The 18,739-nt window shown below is 35.9% G+C and overlaps 2 protein-coding genes across 3 annotated transcripts; one reads left to right on the top strand and one right to left on the bottom strand.

The window, feature by feature from the left end:
* The first annotated feature begins 10 nt into the window (after positions 1-10).
* On the top strand, positions 11-1,917 carry LOC110020648. Its single transcript, XM_020718821.1, has 2 exons — positions 11-431; positions 1,402-1,917. Exons 1-2 carry the CDS (start codon positions 215-217, stop codon positions 1,875-1,877), a joined length of 693 nt encoding a protein of 230 aa, XP_020574480.1. The 5' UTR covers positions 11-214; the 3' UTR covers positions 1,878-1,917.
* Positions 1,918-3,001: 1,084 nt separating this feature from the next.
* LOC110020644 (putative hydrolase YtaP) lies at positions 3,002-8,536 on the bottom strand. 2 transcript variants are annotated; one of them, XM_020718815.1, is made up of 13 exons: positions 8,370-8,536; positions 8,218-8,309; positions 8,046-8,132; positions 6,493-6,621; positions 6,325-6,411; positions 6,145-6,198; positions 5,967-6,057; positions 5,811-5,881; positions 5,646-5,715; positions 4,615-4,667; positions 4,374-4,464; positions 4,086-4,183; positions 3,002-3,400 (listed from the first exon to the last, which is right to left on the bottom strand). In XM_020718815.1, the coding sequence occupies exons 1-13, from the start codon at positions 8,446-8,448 to the stop codon at positions 3,311-3,313; spliced, it is 1,092 nt and encodes a 363-aa protein (XP_020574474.1). In that variant the 5' UTR covers positions 8,449-8,536; the 3' UTR covers positions 3,002-3,310. The 2 variants fall into 2 exon arrangements, with proteins under 2 accessions (XP_020574474.1, XP_020574475.1); XM_020718816.1 differs by having other exon boundaries at positions 3,003-3,400; positions 8,218-8,294.
* Between the last annotated feature and the right edge of the window lie 10,203 nt (positions 8,537-18,739).

Here is an 18,739-nt window from a genome sequence, read left to right as displayed (position 1 = left end):
TTTACCGGGTTATATGTACTCACAAACAATACGAGATCGTACGTCTGAAAATAATTAACAAAAAGGATGAAATTTACAATTAATGATTTGAAGAAAACTCTTAGATCATTTTAATGGAAATATTCATATCATTTACAGATCAAATACCGGTGGAAGCGCAAGCAATAAAGCTCCTCTTCAACAGCTCTTGCTACCTTCTCCTCTCTCAAACGGTATGTCAGCCTTATCTCCGAGATCAGTTCCACATGTGGACCTTCTTAGTGGTGAGAAGTTTGGTACAAGTTTGATGGATGACTCCTTGGGACAAGCTTATAATGTTGGATATCAGTTTCAGCAGCAACAACAGTCTCTACCTTCCTTAGATGGGAGTGTCATGGAACATGGACAGTCTAAATTTGAGCAAGCTTCTTTTGTACAAAGAGCTCAATCAGGTAATGGAGATCTTTCATGGTATAATTGTATAATGGATACACATCAACAAGCACATATCGGTAACTTTTACATAAACTAATGAGTAAAATGTTAAATAGTTCTATGATTATTACTTAATTCTTTTGATGTGGACTAAAAAATCCCTCGTAAACTATTTCAACACATTAAAAGAGGATGGAGATTAAATTGGCATCTTTACTTGACTCTGGGGATTATAATGACCCATTGCAAATAGTCAGGCGATCATTATAATAGGCATTAGGTTGTCTGGTTTGAAAATTTACGGACACAACATTTAAAATAGTAATATGGATTTTTTTATTCATTAATATCTCAATGCATTGTCAACTTACTAAGAGATATCAGCTATTTGTTTCTAGATGTCGTTTGATAAAAAAAACTATAAATGATGGTTATATCCTTTATTTCAGTGACATCTCCATGCCAGGTAAAATTCACCGACGATTAAATGTTATACCTGTTATAATTCTAAAAAATACAGGCATCCTTAAATACAATAAAATTAACTCAAGCACAAATCATTGGGCGGATAAAACTAACAACTTACTAACACCAATATCTAAATAACATTGAACCAAACTAACTCTAAACTTAAAATCATATAGTTCATGGATGGTTACTTCTACCAAATACCAAAGAAAATTAAATCCTTAACCTCATTGCTTAGATTGCTAATGTTGACTCCAATTCAATCTTCATCGTTGCAAACCGTAGTCCCAACCCTCTATGGTCATTCTAACCCTTCTCCATTATTCAAGTGCCAAAGGTGATGTTTAGCTGCCAACTCTAGCTTGTTAATATATTTTTGTACCACATTTATCCATGTTGTGTCTAATTATTTGGTGCTCCTATTTCCTTCCCTATTCACAATAGTAAATAAACATAATTAATTAATTTTTTTCAAAGAGAGTTTCACTGTCGAGTCATTTAATTGCTTCATTTGAACAGAAGTAGACCAAGATGGAGCTCTTCCTCCACCTCCATGGGAGATTGAATTGTCTGAAATTAACCAGACTTTAACCTTACAACAGCAACCTCAACAAAATGAGCAGACCAGAGAAATTATCACATATTCTCCAATAATTCAGGGAAACCAACCAATGGGAATACATCCTCCAAACGACCAAGCTTCTTATCTTTCAAATTCTTATCCTCAACCCATGCATGGTGCTCAGATGGAAATTTATGATTATGGCCAACAATCTGAATCTCAACTTTATGGTTATAATGCATCTTACTCTTATTCAAACAATAATGAGCTCTCTCATGTATGGAATGGGGTTTCCTTGCAAGATAGATATCAAATGGCTTCTACTGCTACTCCTTACTTGCAGCAGCCAATGAAGCCGTTGAGGGCTGATGATGATTTGTTTGCTGATCTTGTGAGCATGGCAAAGTCAAAGACAAATAAGTCTTCTAATTAACTAGAGCATACTGTATGTTATGAAGTTGGAATTTTTTTTTTTTTTTGCTAGAGCATACTGTATGTTATGAAGTTGGATTTTTTTTTTTTTTTTTGTTGGGAAATTTACATTTGACCCGCCCAATTCTCATGTATTTACATATTCCACACCTGAACATTGATATTTACATACATAGCTCTTTTTTGCTTTAAATCTATGTTTGAAGAAGTATGTTTCACTTTTAAGAAACGATAATAGTGCTGTTTTTTATGTGATTTTAAGGATTTAATTGTGGTTTAAATATGAAATTTTAAGTGTGAGATATGTAAATATATAAGAATTGTGTGCTATGCATGCAAATGCCCTTTTTTTTATTTTTTTGTTCATCATACCATTTGATGTCACAAATTCTCCGGTAACTTTATTTCATTACATTAAATTCAATTATCTATAAGCTATTTTGTATGATGTCCCAAATTCCTCGGTAACTTTATTTCATTACATTAAATTCAATCGTCTATATGTTTTTTTGACTTCCGTTCTATTTATTTGTGTGGTTACGTGCGCATTAGTATGTGTATGTACATGTAAAACTTATTAGTGTTTGTTTGTTGTTTGTAACTAAACGCAGCAGTTATTTAAGTTTTGTGGTTTCATTTTTGCACAGACAATACCATCTTTAAAAAAATAATAATAAGAAAGAATTGGTAAGATCATAGATTGATAAGTTCATAGGGCAAACTGATATGATTCATTCAAGGTTGAAGATGAAGGCGTTGTTTGTACGTAAAAACTCGGAAAATTTGTTAGAAAATGCATTGTTTGTCATCGCCAGCCCGCCCGCAGTCACCATTACCATCATCAGCAAGCACTCGCAACCCACAGCCATCTATTGTCACCTATTTTAAATTGATTTTATTTGTCTTTGAATCAAACAAAATAAATATGAAATTCTACATTTATTTTACATTAAATTAAATAACTTCTAAGAAATAATGAATTACAAAAAAATTGGAGAATGACAATATGAAAATGTTGTGATGACCTCATGGCTCATGTAAGAACAGAAAAATATAATTATATCAATGAGTCCCATTCATGATATGTCAAAAGTTCCCAAGAATTTATGGTTATTCATTGGTCGGAGGAGATTATCTTTTCTTCAAGATTACAAATCTCAAAGCATATATTTTATGATTTATTACTCATCATTAAAAAAAGATTATTAGGAATCATAAACGGAAGCAAGTAGCAACATTTATTTTCCTGTAATGACACTCGCGCCTCATTGTGGGGATCCAAATATTATTACAATATAAACTATGTTGCTAAAAATCCATGTCTCAACATAAACATGCTCAGTTTAAACTCATAAAAGCCCCTGAAAATTTGATTTAGAGCAATTAAGAGATCAAATAATAAAGAAAAATTCCCCAGCTTATGATTCGATAATCTTACGGTTTGAGAAACTTGTCAAACCAGTCGCTTGCTGCCTTCACCATTGAAGCTGTCATTTGATGCCCAATTCCACTTTCCGCTATAAACTGCACAAAATTATTAATGGCCATGAAGATGAAAGTGAAACAATAGTTCTAAACAGGAGTGTGATCGAGTTGAGCTGGGCTCGAGACACGTCTTGATTGAAAATGAGCTTGATTAATTAACTAAATTTGAGCTCAAGCTTAATACTACGAGTTCAAGTTAGCTCACAAGTTGACTCATTATTACGAAAGAGAAAGATAGTTATAATAAAATTTAAAAAAAAAAAAAATTCGAATAAAAAAATAATAGATCACAAGATATAAAAATATGTTAAGTTTTTAACATTTATAACAACTTAGTACATAAGACTTTTACATTCCAACATGTATTTTATATTAATATTTCTTAAACGAGCGGACTTGTGAGCTAATGCGTCAAGTCGGGACTAACTCAAGCTCAACTCGTTAGCCGTCAAACTCGAATTATAGCCATTTCAAGTCAACCACGAGCTAGCTTGATGCTGGCTTGACTCACACCCCTATTGCTAAACTTCATATAATAATCAACCAGCCTAATAAGGATATAGGTGACAAACTTGAATGAAAACTTTTGAAATCATATTGGTAATGTAGCCGTTAGGAAAGTGAAATCAAAAGCATGATAGAAGAGTTACCATTTAGGAACGATCAGAAATTAACTTAGAGAAATAAGTTTCAGTTTTTCAAATGCATTGACGGTGATCCATACCTTGAAGTTTTCAGGGCAGCCGGCCTTCTTATAAGCCTGTTCTGCTCTTGATATTGGGATATGCAAACCATCCAGAGGACAGCGAGGATCTTCACCACCTTAGGTTTTCAAACAAATAAAACTTGTGAAAAAAAACAAAAGATGTTACAAAATAAGTACAATGATAAGGCATATAAAACTCATGAGAATCAAGCATTATTGTGAATTTAAATGGATTTTGTATGGATTAGTCCCTCTAATAGAACACTTTATCCCTCTATTTGTTTCAAATAAGAATAATGAAAATACCATTTAGAATAAGCTGAGGACGAGGTGCGATAGCAGGAGTCTCGGGGGAATCAAATTGTGAAGCTAGGCCCGGCGCAATTCTGTCCCACACCTGTAGTCAACAAGAAATAGCAGATAATCATGAAAAACTGCAACGCCATTAAAAAAAGCTTTAATATGACAGGAAAGAAATGCATAAGGGAAGATATCACTGATTTTAATGAGCAAAATAAATCAGGAGATTATGCTTATAAAGCCTGACCTTTTCTACCACCTCTTTATCAATTAGATTCTTGCCGAGATCAATCCTTGCTTCTGCATGAGGAAATAGGGGAAATTGTGACTCCTCGAATGAAACCAGAGAAGTAAGCACATGAAGCTTTAGTAAGAGGAATATAAACTACAAATACTAGTAATACTATCAAAATCAAGTAGAGCCACATTGAGCCCAATTCATGGGTTGACAGCTTCACCTCCGTCCACGAGGCCATGTATTTGAGTGCCAGCGTAGAATGCAAATGTAGTGTAGGAAACATGGAGAGAGAATTTATAGCTAAAAACACTCAAAATTTCAAAAAAGAAAAAAAAAAAATCAAAATCACATATAACTGGCATGAAATGTTCTAATAACTTTGTGCAGCTGATTTGGCCTAATGGCTAGATACTTTGTCTCCAACCTGAAGGTCTTATGTTCAAGGCTTACCACATTATAATGTAAGCAGGAGTTGAAAAATGTACTAATAATGTCTGACACCGAAGAATAGCAAAGTTCATTTATTTACTATCCAGATAACATGATTACTACATTCAAGCATGGCCCTGTTGAACATCCAACTTGCCAGAGAATTCATGAAGTCTATAAATGATATAATTTCTGCACCGCGTTTTAGGAAACTTATCATCTTCCATCAATACTATCTGCAACATGTGATCTTTGCTTCATTATTGCAAATATAAAAATTAAGTGGTCATTTACATACTTAGCGGACAATTCTTATGTAGTTACATATCTCACACCTAAACATTCATATTTACATATTTACATAGAAAGCACTTTGATGCTTTAAATGTATGCATGAAAAGGTATATTTTGCGTTTAGAAAGTGGTAATAATGATTTTTTTTAAGTGATATTGAGATTTGATTGCTACGTGCAAAAATATAAATGTTTAGGTGTGAGATATATAAATGAATAATGCTATGTATGTAAATGAAAATCAAATTTCCTAATATATATGATATGAACTCTAGTATAGCATCATGCAAACATACAGTATATACTTCCTAAAGCAACCTTCAAAGACAGGCTTAATACTATCAACCCGAGCTTGCCATTTCTCGTTGTCCATGGCCCATCGAAAACCCTAGAAAGAAACAAATAATTAAATGCACATAAGGCTGTGACAAACTCGTACACAACATATAAACTATCGGTAGCAGCGAAATTTAATCCAAAAACCTGAACGCCGATTATAGGGACAACAACTGCATAGCGAATGTCGGCCGCAGCAGCAAACCAAGCATGCATACCTAAATTAATCAACTTTAATACAAGTTCCATAATCAGATTCCAACACCTCAAAATTTTTTTTTATATCAAGAAAGCCCATTAAACCTCCCAAGGATTCTCCAGTAACTCCAATCCTTATAGGATCGACATCCTCCCGCTGCACAAGGTAATCTGCCAACTTTATCAAGTCCCATACCTGCCATTACCAAAGTATTTCACAGGTTGGAAACCATTGATTGACATAAACTCCAAAGCACTACAAAGGAGAGGGACGTGAGATTACTGTGTCAAATATGAAAGGCATAGTGTTTCCATTTTTCCAGGATGAAATTAGAACCTGTTACAGAGCCGAAAACCAAGGTATGTTGATAAAGAAACAATAATAAAATGATTAAAATGGCATCTTTTAAGGATTTAACAGTTAAACAAAAACTTTGACCAATAGATCCAATTTTCAGTATACTTCTTGATATGTTGTTGTGCTTCTAGCTCTTTCACCATGGTAGCGGGAATCAATGGCAACAGCAACATATCCCCTAGAAGCATATGCCTGTACATACAAAATCTCACTAGTAACCAAAGACAGATTTCTGAACAACTAAAAAGCCTAAAGATGGAAAGGTAGAACTACCTCAAGCAAAGGGCGCAACCATTCTTTACATTTGTAGGAGCTATGTATAAACACAACAGCTGGTCTCTTTTTTGAATCACTTCTCTTCATTTTCAATATCAAGACTGGGAGTCTGCCTTGCTCACCTTCCTGACATTACCAGGCAAAAATATCACAATGATGCTTATTATTTGTGTTTCTATACAGTGTAATCTCTTAACTATGGTTTTAAAAGATAAAACTTCAGCTTCAATCCACCTTCGTCCACAAAATTTGATCACTGACGTGGAAAAACTAGACATACCAATGTTGAAGTAAGAAAAATGTTTAGAAAAATAATAATTTTTCTAGAGATGCAGTTAAGAAAAAACATAGATTTTAGAATTGGGAAAGACTTCTAAAATCCCCGTAAATGTGATGCTTTCATTTTCAAACACAAAATGAGTGAAAAACTAAATCATCATTTTCTAAAACATGCTTTATATTTTCAAGCAACCAATTAAGATCTAAGAAACAATCTATGGATATGAGTTGAAATACCATGCATAATACTAAAGAATTAAATTTTTTCGAACATTTACATGCATATATTCAATTCCTATGTATTTACATATCTAACACACAAATTTCAATCAAATGCTTAGTTGAAACCATTCTAGATGCAACATAACATGGTAAAGTGGACCGATGCACTAGATACTTAATGGTCACTAAAACATGTATAGTATAAATAAGCATACATAAACCTACAACATATGCAAACAAATTCAATTGGAGCTCCAAACAAGAATTAATACTAAATATTGATCCATTGAAGATCGAAGGAGAATTTTGGAAAAACATTAAATCTTAGGTTATCAAGTGGAGTCTCTTTGTGTTAATCAATTGTTCACTCAAAGCCCTCAGTTTCCCTAATTAAACTAGATGGTAACTTTGTCGAAGCGATACAAGGAGGTGTTTTCTCTATATTTGTTTGGGGGCCACAACCCCCTATATTTTTTCTGTACACAACACTTCAACGTTGAGTCAACAACACCCCAACACCGATAAACACCCTAGCGCTCGAAAGACCGCACCGCCCAATCCTGATTCAGAACCCAAAAGCATGGCACTGCAACGCTTGGATGCAGCATCGCACTGCTCCATTGGAGCGCCACTACTATAGCACATCAGTGCCAATAACCGACTTTGAGCCATTTTCACTTAAAATTTCGGATTGAAATCTCTTATGCGGGGAGTTGATTATGAGTATCCTTGTATGTCCAAGAGTGTAGAGATGCTTGAGAGCGGGGTAATTTGTACGATTCTCCTTATTTTCTTCACATTGAATTTTTTAGTGTGATGTGGTTCCGTGATTTTTACTGTTCTCGGTTTTTTTTTTTACATTAAATTTAGTTTTTTTTTTTTTCTGTGTTTTCTTGTTTTGTGCGCACGTGTTCAAAGATTTGCTTCGGATATCTCGGGTTGTTTCCCAACATCCTACAGATATGCCTCTCAACAACCAGTCCAATAAATTTAGTCTACATGTAAGAAAACTGAAAATGCTGCCGTTGAAGGCCAAAACAAAGACTTACTTCAGTGATCAAATATATGTTTTCTTCAATCAATCCATCATTGAATTCGAAGCCCTCAATGCCTTCCTTAGGGCAAGATTCCATAACCTATTAAAATTAATTCAGCATCAAAACAATATAAAAGCAACGAAAGAACACATGTTTACCCAAAATTTGGGTTAAAGGGTTCCACCTTCCTGGAACCAAGAAGAGTGTTCCCCTGATACATGGGATTCTTCACCGGCTTCCCAATCTCGACGGTGAAGGGAACTGCCAGAAAATCAACTAAAATATCAAAAAAATTCATTAAAAACCCGAAATAAAGTGGCGTAGCAGAGCTCATACCGTCAGTAACTTGCCGGCGGCGAGAGCGGAGGAGCTGAAGGAAGTCAGAGCGGAGCTTAGATGCGTCAACTGCTTCCATTCTCAGTCGATTGCTACGACCGTTTCGGCTATCAGCCTATCAACATGAGCTCCGCCAAATTCAGATTTATAAACCCTCCACCGAATTTCTATGTATTAATATATCAATCGTCTATAGTTCAATTCTTACCTATGGATTATCCAATCTATTACATAAATCATAAAAATTATATGTACCTAAAAATTAAAAATTGTATACTTTATGTGTTAATACATAAAAATTGGTAGGTAGATATGTAAAGGCCCGATATTATAATGGGACATTTATATATTAGAACATAACTTTTATGCATTTATATATTTTTGTACATAAAAAAACATGATTGTATGAATCTCTAAAAAATTCAACGGGTCTCGCTTATGAACACCAAATGATTATATCTGGATAGTTAAAAGACGAAAGTGTCAAGCATTGCTTCCTTCGATAACTGAACGACAATACAAGCCAAGCGAAAAAATATTCAAGCATTGCTTCCTTCGATAACTGAACGACAATACAAGCCGAGCAAAAAAATATGTGGTAACTAATCCAAAGGGCAGTCATTTGCAACAAGCTTCCTCAATTGATCCCGAAACACTTCATAAAGATGGCCAAAGGGAACCCCACGAAATATCTTTGTTATCCTCTGCAGAAGGTCCCTTGTCCAAGGAAAGATGTCTCGGATCACGGTGATATATTCTCTGTCTGACGTTTCAAGTTCACCCAGACAACAAGAGGGTCTTTACTGATGATTCTCTTAAGAAGGCCAACCTAAGTCGTTCCAAAAAAATTGAAGACCACTCAACTGACCGAATGATTCTGAAAAAACCAAAGCACAACACCAACGAATCATTAAATGCCCAACTTCAAGCAGTTATTAATATGAAAACTGTGCCGACATTAATTATGGCTATAAAGTGGCACTGTACTCAGTTACAAATGTGAGAATGTGTCATAATAACTTGTAACAACCATATTTAAAACTTGAATAGACATGTAATTTCATATTGGATACACCTAGGACCTATAAATAGAGGTCATTTCTTCAAAGAAAAGATTACTGAATTGACACTCGAAAAACTTATATTATTGTGCACATTATTTTCCTCCATTTCTATCTCTTTGTTCCTCTCATCTGTTTAATGCTATATACATGGGTATGATCCACATTACATTTTTTGATTCAACATCCTAAAATATGTGGTGGGCATGAAATCATGCCATCAACAAGAAGAGAAGCATGAAATGAAAAGGAATCATTTAGGAGAAACCTCAAACACGGAGCCTGTAAAAGAATTTGTGCAACAACAAATTCATAAACTCTGAGATCAAATGGCTGGTCGAATGGTTGTATGTGCTACTCAAAGGAATAGCGCAAGCTCCTCAATAACCGAACCCTCGAGTAAAACCCAAACTCCAAGGCCACCAAATAGCTGAGGGGGCATAAAGAATTGAAAATTCCTAATATTAGGATAGTGTTGGGTTTAAGTCAAGGGTCGGACCATGATTTGAGCGAATGGAGGTCTACCGCCAGGTAGAGAATGCATTCTTTAGGGTAAATTGTTGATGCTGAGCCACCAAGAAGCTCAAAGTTTCATCTTTGGAATCTTATAAGACTCATAGAATGCAACTTAAACTGAGAGATTCGACCGACCACATAGCTTCTTTTGATTTGGTCTCCTGCCTTCTCAAATTCTATGACACACTGAAGTGTTAGTTATTCTATACCACACTGTGAGATTCAACCCTCAGGTGGTTTAGTAGCCTCCCGACAAGACTTATTACCTCCTTTTGTGAGTTCAAGAAGATGTTTACAATGCAGTTCGATAGCTCCTAGAAGTCCTGTAAGGTCTTGCATGCTCTGTTGTACGTCAAGCAAGAGTCGAATGAGAGCCTTCGAGCATATGTCACTCTCTTCCAGAAAGAAATGCTAGAAGTGCGGAACTTGGGGCCCGTTGTAGCACAGACTGTACTGGCGTAAGGGTTGAAGAGTGAATGGTTTAAATATTTTCTTAGTATACGAGGCGTAAGGGTTGAAGAGTGAATGGTTTAAATATTTTCTTAGTATACGACAACCCAATAGCCTGGTTAAACTTTTGGAGTTTGCCAACTACCATATTATCGCAAAAGATTATGTTCATCCGCCTTACCATAAAAATGAACAATTTGATTGTTGCTCGCAGAATAGGGGCTTGCGAGATGATGTGTGGAGGTTGAATAATGACCCACGACCCAAACATGAAGACAGTCAACCATTTCATAACGATAGAGTGGCTGACAAAAAATACCGAAGATGGAGTCGATCAAATGAGGAATTGATTGAAGACCGAGGAACACCAAAAGTTGGCGTCGACCAACCCACTCTTTGAGTTTTCTGGTTAACAAAAGGAAGGCCTAGGAATAATCAAGCTATCTGTCACATGAAAGGAAGGTGACAACGAGGTTACGAACATGCAGAATTTTCTAGTGATTGACATGCTAGCCACTTATAATGCTATCTTTGGTAGGCTACTATTCAATGACTTTAGAGATGTGGTTTCCACATATCACATCGTTGTAAAGTTTTCATGTGACGTGGAGAAATTTATCTTCCAAGAAAATCTAGAATAGTATCAAATGTGCTACCTCTGGGCAGTCGGCAACACCAAACAAGTCGTTTGACATCTAGAACCAGTGAGAGGTGGTCACGAGACCAATGAAACCACTACATAAATTCCTACCGTCGATGAAGAGCCGAGTAATTTTTCCTTAATCAGTGAATTTTTCGATGCAGAATATACAAACTTGTTGATCCAAACTCTCTGAGAGCATCGAGATGTTTTTATCTAGTTAGCTGCTGAAATGTCAGGAATTCTGATTGATGTAATGTGCCACCACTTGAACATCAATCTTGTTGCTCGACCGGTAAAGAAAAAGATGAGAGCATCGACCAAGATGTTAGCCAGGCTGATACGCAAAGAAGTACAGAAGCTCAAGATGGCGGGCTACATTTGGGAGGCACAATACCTAACATGGGTCTCTAATGTAGTCATGGTCCAAAAGTCGAACGACAAATGGAGTATGTGCATGTACTTCACAAACATGAACTCTGTCTACCCTAATTACAATTACTCTCTGTCGAGGATTGACGCTCTGATAGATTCAGTAGTCAGTCATTCCGTAATGAGCTTCTTGGATGCTTTCTCTGACTATCATCAGATTAAGATGCATCCATCTAACATGGAGAAGATGGCAGTCATTGCGAGCAAAGGCCTGTATTGATATGATGTAATGTCCTTTGGGATAAAGAATGGTGGGGCTACCCACTAACATTTAATAGATGTACTCTTTATAAATTAGAAAGGAGAAAATATTGAAGTCTATGTAGATGATGTTTAATGTCTAAAAAATTTTCATGAGGTGAGTCAGTCAATCATGCAAGTATATGTTTCAAGTAATGTGTGGTAGCAGAGTCCAAGTATTGATCCCACAAATAAAAGACTAATAATCATTTTGATAGAAAAATCTATAGTTTAATAATTTTTGTAGAAATAGCTTGGTGTGATCACAACAAAGGGTTGAAATCTAAAAATCCTAACAGAAAACAAATCACGATCGCAGAATGCAGAAAACAGAAAGTAGACAGAAACTTGGTTTTCTTCAAGAAGCATGAGGTTTTTGCCTCTGTGACTCAAGTATCTTAGGGATTCATGGTTTTCTTTAATATTTTTCTATGTGATAGTTGACAAGAAGGGATAAATTTTCTTCTTAAGTCCATGCCTAGGTCAGAAGAAGATTAAAAACCCCATGAAGTTTAGTTTCCCCTGACCTCATGACATTTCTCAGGATTCTTTCAATCCTCTTTCTAGGTTGCAAAATCTTACTAGAATATGCATATTTCATCAGGATTTTTTTGGTTAACTTATTCATTCCACTATGCGACGGGCAGAAGTCATAGATCAAGAAAGATTTTAACATTTGAATTGACCAAATTAGAAGTAAATAAAATTCATAATGTTAACTAACAACATAAAGAAATTTTGGTATGAAAATGCTACAGTGAAAACATCTTGAAAAATCATGTAAAAACCACTAACCCTACATCAGGAAGACACGAAAAAGATTTAGCCATGCATAGTAGAGAAAACTACAAACAAGAAATCCGTGCAAATCATTGTTGCAAGAAACAAAGAGTTGTGAAACTTAACATAATTACTTGTTTTCTCCCCACTAGTGGAAGACCCTCTCTCATACAATAAACTCTCACAAACTACAAGAAAACAAAAAAGAAAATAGGAGGAAAAATAACCCTTAAGGTTCCCACCCAAAAAGAGGAAGAAAACCCTAAGGGAGAACTCTCTCTTACGAAAAAGCTCACTCAATTGTAGTCTCTTCTCGCCTAAGATGCCATGAAATCGTCCCTATGAGCATACATATAGGGCTCGACAAAAGCAGAAAATTTCATCCAAATTTGAATCAGTGAACCAAGCGCATATAGGGGAAGCTCGACAAAAGCAGAAATTTCATCCAAATTTGAATCAGTGAACCAAGCGCGAGTGCACTGTGATGCCTTCGTTGGTGTGCCATAGATGTAATGACAGGGCATGGGCACACAACGAAGCTGGCAGGGGAGCTTTAACCCAACGCGGGTGCACCAACTTTTGAGCGCGAGTAGGTTGGCCCGACATGGGCGTGATGGGATGTTGGCTCGGGTCCACTGAGTCAAAATCTATTTTTATTAGCTTAAATTCATTCTTTTTTTTTATGAACAACACCCAATATGTAATCTGCACAATAAGATAAAAAATTCCTTATACACAAATAATATCATTATAGAATATACAAAAATATGGATAGGTTGTCTAGGAATCCATCACATATTTCATTCAGATCAAATCCCCTTTTCCAATGAGAGCCATCTGTCGGATCACGATGGTATAACTTCTGCCTAACGATCCAAGTTCACCTTAACGACAAGAAGACCTCTAATGAGGCTTCTCTTGAGAAGGCTGATTGAACTTCCAACAGACCGAAGACCTCTCGACCGACTGAATGATTCTCAGACGACTAAAGAACAACACCAATTGCTCATTAAATGCCAATCTTTAAGCAGTTATTAATATAAAACGGCACAAAACATCATTCATGGATATAAAGGGTGCTAGAGTCAGTTACAAATATGAGAATGTATCTTTATAACTTCTAATGTCCCTCTTTAAAATAGGACAAACATGTAATTTTATACTGGAACCTATAAATATGAGTCATTTCTTCAATAAAAGATTACTTAATTGACACTAAAAACATATATTATTGTGCACCCTAATTTTCTCTCTTTCTATCTCTTTGTTCCTCTCTTATGTCCAACATTCTATATCTTGAGTGTGATCCATTGGATATTAGTGTTTTAAATATATACATGATTTCAATTTTTTAAAAAAATGATAATAATAATATTTTATGTAATATTAAAAATTTAAGTGTTATATGCATAACTATAAAAAATTAGGTATGAGAAAGATAAATAAAAAAAAAATTGTGTGCTATGCAATTATGTTGTAGATGCAAGTTGATCCGTACCGTTCGCATGTTAATTGGATGCTCATCACGCTTTGCATGCCTGAAGTAACGTGTGGCGTTCTATAGGCTTTTTATCCCATGTCCTTCATATAACGTTTGGCGTTCTATAGGTTTTTTATCCCATGTCCTTTATATTTAATTGATTTAATATGTGAATGGTTTATTTTATTTTATAAATGAATAATATACCCGTTTATTGTGCTAAATTTGGTGGAAATTCAATTTTTTTTTTTTTTTTTTTGTTCGACCAATGCATATATATCACCTGAAATATCACTATTTATAAATTTAACATTTTATTCCATTCATTTTTCAAATTCTCACTGAAATATCAAAATTCATGATAAAACCCCATCACACATACACGCACACAGAGATATATATATGTATATATATAAGGTTGATCGCCGATCTACCCAATAGTCTGACTGAGGGGTGAACTCCCCTTCCAGACAGGTATGCAATTCGATTCTATACAGGAATCAAACCCCCGACCCGAGGGATTTACATCAAAGACCGCAACCAATGAGCAAGACGAAGATGCGTGCGAGCGTGCGCTCGCACATACACACACAGATATATATATATATATATTAAATTCTCAATGTTTAGATGGTGACAAGTGTGCATACATCTCTTTAATAGTTCGAAAATATCATCTGAATGTTAGATTTTGATAAATAACAGTTTTTAGTGCGCTATGTATGTAATTACTTCTAAAAAATAATATCTCGATTCGATAATATAAAAGCATTTTAGGGAGGCAATTGTGAAGTTTTAAATGGAGGTTACAATCAGGCTATAAAAATCTTTAAAGGTGGTGGATCCCTAAAATTCGAATGTGCACTATTCATTAAATAAATTTGCTTAGTGCTCTCCCATAAAGCACCTCACAATCACAAGCAGATAAAGAGAAAAAAAAATAAAGAAAAGGAAGGGACAAGAGAATAGAAGAAGAAGCTCTCGTTGGATCGAGGAGAGGAAATAATGAGAAGTAATGTGAGCGTATTGTTCTCCTTATCCAACCCCTGTTTTCAGTCATTAAAATAAATAACATTAGCTTTTTTTTTTTGTTCATGATGCGTATCGGTGGGTCCATGACAGTAGACTTACAAATTTAGCGTCTTAACGTTACACAAAAACTCAACACACACTCAGGTACTTAAAGAGAAAGTAATTAAGAGGAGGGATCTCAACTTATTATGTAGAAAACCCTTGGAAGGGAAAAATTAAAGAGGCTTAGCTAAATTGAAATGACCTTGTATATAATTTTTAAAACATGGGTCCACTCCACTCCTAAATTAGGGAAGATGAAGTTACAAAGATATTCGTTCTAAATGTACAACAGTGGTTCGTTGATAATAGTCGTAGTCTAGCTATGATGAATGTAATTCTTATGATTGCAGAATGCAAAAGTCTAAGTCAATTGCTATGGAGACAGTAGTCTGCCGTAAATGTTATAGACGGTGGTCGTAAAACCAACTTGCCGTATAGGTAATTGTTGGCTATGTGAGCTGCAGATGATTGTTTCAGGAGTTTCTATTGGTCACTGAGGGGGGCAGAGTTGGGAGCTGCACGAAAGGAGCTTTAAGTGAGCTGAGAAAGTCACTGCTATTGGGGTGTATTGTTACACCAGCTTCAGGCGGGGTCATTGCACCATAAGTAGGGTTCATTATTACATTGAAATGCACATCATGGTTCCACAGTGCATGTTGTGACACCACTTGAGAATTTGCCATAAGTAGCAGGTGATGACCAATGATTGATGACGGTGGCCGGTAGTGGAGATTATCAGAGTTAGCATCGACTAGAGTTGACATGACGCAGAGGCGACGTCAGCTAGAGTTGGTCAGGGGGAAGCAGATGCCAAAGTTGGTCGGTAGGTGGTGGCAGTCAAAGTTGGTTGGTGATGGTAGCGTGGGCTAGCGAAGGCAGCGTGGGTTGGCGATGGTGGTGTGGGTCGGTGATGGTGTCGTGTTCGGGCAATGGCTAGCAGTGGTCAAAGTTGTATGGAAAACGTTGGCCAATGGCAACATGAGCAAGAGGCTGACGGTGGTTGATGGTTTTTGTCTACTGAAGATGTAGTAGACCGATGGTGGAGATGACCAAACATGGTCTAAGGCTGGATTTGGTCAGAGACGGTGACAACCAAAAGCAAGGAAGGAGGCAACTGGAAGTAATGAAGGTGTACGGAAGTGGCGAGGGTGACTGGAAATGTCAACAACCGAAAGAGGCGGCAGTGACTGGAAACGACGATGAATGAAGTTGGTCGGAGGTGACTGTGACTGGAGGTGGTAACGATCATAAGAAGCAGAACCCAAGACTGCGGTAGTGAGTGGAGTTGGCCGAATTTGTGGAGCTTTATTTGTAGAATCCAAATTGCAAATAAAGAATGATACCAAACCACTACTGATCGGACGACCCTGAGAGATCCTCTTCATCAAACAACGTTTGATAAACATTTGAATAACTTAATGATGTAAAAATTGAGCGATTTTGGGCTCGTTAGATTCGCCTTGCTGAGACACTCCATTTGAATGTATACATGCTATATTCAAAGTCTATTCAGCCTTACAATTATGTTCAAAAGTTTCTAAAAGTAGTTGAATGGCTTGATTGGGTCTTGATTTAATTTGATGGAACTGAGTGTGGTATCGTTGGGTCCTTCTCATCGAACCATGCCTCGATATTCTAGATGTTGTCAAAGGTTTTCGGCCTAAGTTTGTCAAAATCTCGATTCTGGATGACTTTAATTGGAATTGAAATATTTCTTGTTTAAAAAAACTATCTCAACATCCATGTCATGTCTTGAGATTCACGTTGGATGTTGGATTGTAACTTCGTTGCCCAAAAATAACAAAATCGTGCAAACTTGAATTTTTATGATTGCATTAACACACACACACACACACACACACACATATACACACACACATTTGTGTGTGTGTGTGTGTAGCTGCATTCGTGTCCATTTGATATTTTACAAAGTCAAACCACGGTTTTACCTATTGATGCCGAGCTATTCACGGGTGAACAAGATTATGTGTCTTCTCTCCTTACTGACGTCCCTACTGTAGAAGAGATTCTTGCTGTTCTTAAAGGGATTAATCCTAATAAAGCCCCGGGGCCTGATGGTCTTACTTCAACATTCTATATTAAATGTTGGGACATCATTAAGAAGGATATGATAAGCACCATTCAAAGCTTTTTCTTGGGGGACAACCCAAGTAAATATTGTACTTCTTCCCTCATTGCGCTTATCCCTAAAAGCAATGATAAATTTACTTGGGATAACTTCCGCCCTATTTCCCTTACTACTGTCATCTCCAAATTAAAATAATGTTTACAACCTCATTTGGCTACTATCAAATCTCTGAATCAATCAACTTTTATTTGGGGTAAGGAAATTTCTAATAATATTCTTCTAGCTCAAGAGATTATTGAAGATTTAGATAAGAAGTGTAGAGGTGGAAACTCTATGCTAAAGCTTGACATTAAAAAAGCATTTGAAACTATCATCTGGGATTTCATCTTATGCAATATGTGTGCTCGGGGTTTTTCTACTCAATTTTGCCTCATTATTCTGAATTGCCTAACGCATAATTACTACAGTATCCTTGTTAATGGTAAATCTTTTGGGTTCTTTTCTTCTTTAAGGGGGATCAAACAAGGTGACTCTCTTTCTCCTACTATCTTTATCCTTGCTTTTGACTACTTCTCACGCCTTATGAATAAAATGCAGATGCTTCACCCTTACACCCAATTTTCCCACAAATCTAAGCTTATGGCTAGTCATCTAGCCTATGCTGATGACACTATCATTTTCTCCAATGCTAGCAAAAATACTTTTAAGCTTTTGATGAAAATGTTAAGATCAGGTTTAACTTTTAATATGTCTAAATGCCAACTTTTCTTTAGCAAGCATGTTAGCACTACTATTACCAATTGGGCTGCCTCTTACACTTCTTGTCAGGTTGCCTCTCTTCCGCTTAAATATCTTGGTGTTAACATTTTGCGAGGTAGAAAAAGACAAACACAGATGGATGATGTTGTTTATAAAATAAAATCTAGGATTAATGATTGGAGAAACACTTTCCTTTCTAATGGAGAAAGGCTAACTTTGCTTAAGAGTGTTCTTCACACCATCCCTTATATGCCCTTCGATTTCTTCATTTGAAAAAAAGCACTCTTATTAACCTGGAGAGGCTTTTTAATAATTTTTTATGGGCAGGTAGAAATCAACGTAAAATTTGGTCTACTTGGGATAAAGTTTGCAAACCCCTTTTTGCTGGTGGTTTGGGTTTTAAGAATCTAAACCATATTACTGAAATCAACATGTGTAAAATTTTGTTTAAATCTCATATGGGTAATTCTTTATGGGCTCAATTTCTTCATCAAAAATATTTCACTCATGTTCACCCATCTTTTATTGAGTGGAAAAAGGGGATACTAAACTTTGGAAAGTTTTAATTAAAGTTAGACCTATTGCTCAAAATTTTATATTTTGGGATATTGGTGAATGAATTTATCCTTTTGGTTTGATCATTGGGGTGTGGAAGATTACTCTTTTTTTACCTCACTCTGCTCATGATAACAATGTGCTTGTCTCTAACTGTTGGAGGAATGGAGATTGAGATATTCCTAAACTTAGGGCTTTGATTGGGGATAAGGCGGGGAATGTAACAAAAATTCGTCTTCCTTCTTCCTCTTCTAAAGACCACCCTATGTGGAAATTTAACTCTCAAGCTTCCTT

This window comes from Phalaenopsis equestris, unplaced genomic scaffold (genome assembly GCF_001263595.1).
Source record: "Phalaenopsis equestris unplaced genomic scaffold, ASM126359v1 Scaffold000106, whole genome shotgun sequence".
In the NCBI taxonomy this organism is placed as follows: domain Eukaryota; kingdom Viridiplantae; phylum Streptophyta; class Magnoliopsida; order Asparagales; family Orchidaceae; genus Phalaenopsis; species Phalaenopsis equestris.
Note: the sequence above shows the minus strand (reverse complement) of the source record. Positions and strands in the feature narration are given on the sequence as shown.

Excerpts from the sequence above, each read along its gene's own strand:
- LOC110020644 (XM_020718815.1), bottom strand. The coding sequence starts at position 8,448 with ATGGAAGCAGTTGACGCATCTAAGCTCCGCTCTGACTTCCTTCAGCTC. Across the intron at positions 8,133-8,217 it reads CTCTTCTTGGTTCCAGGAAG|GTTATGGAATCTTGCCCTAA; the intron begins GTGGAACCCTTT and ends TAATTTTAATAG. Across the intron at positions 5,716-5,810 it reads TCCCTATAATCGGCGTTCAG|GGTTTTCGATGGGCCATGGA; the intron begins GTTTTTGGATTA and ends GTTTCTTTCTAG.
- LOC110020648 (XM_020718821.1), top strand. The coding sequence starts at position 215 with ATGTCAGCCTTATCTCCGAGATCAGTTCCACATGTGGACCTTCTTAGT. Across the intron at positions 432-1,401 it reads TGTACAAAGAGCTCAATCAG|AAGTAGACCAAGATGGAGCT; the intron begins GTAATGGAGATC and ends TCATTTGAACAG.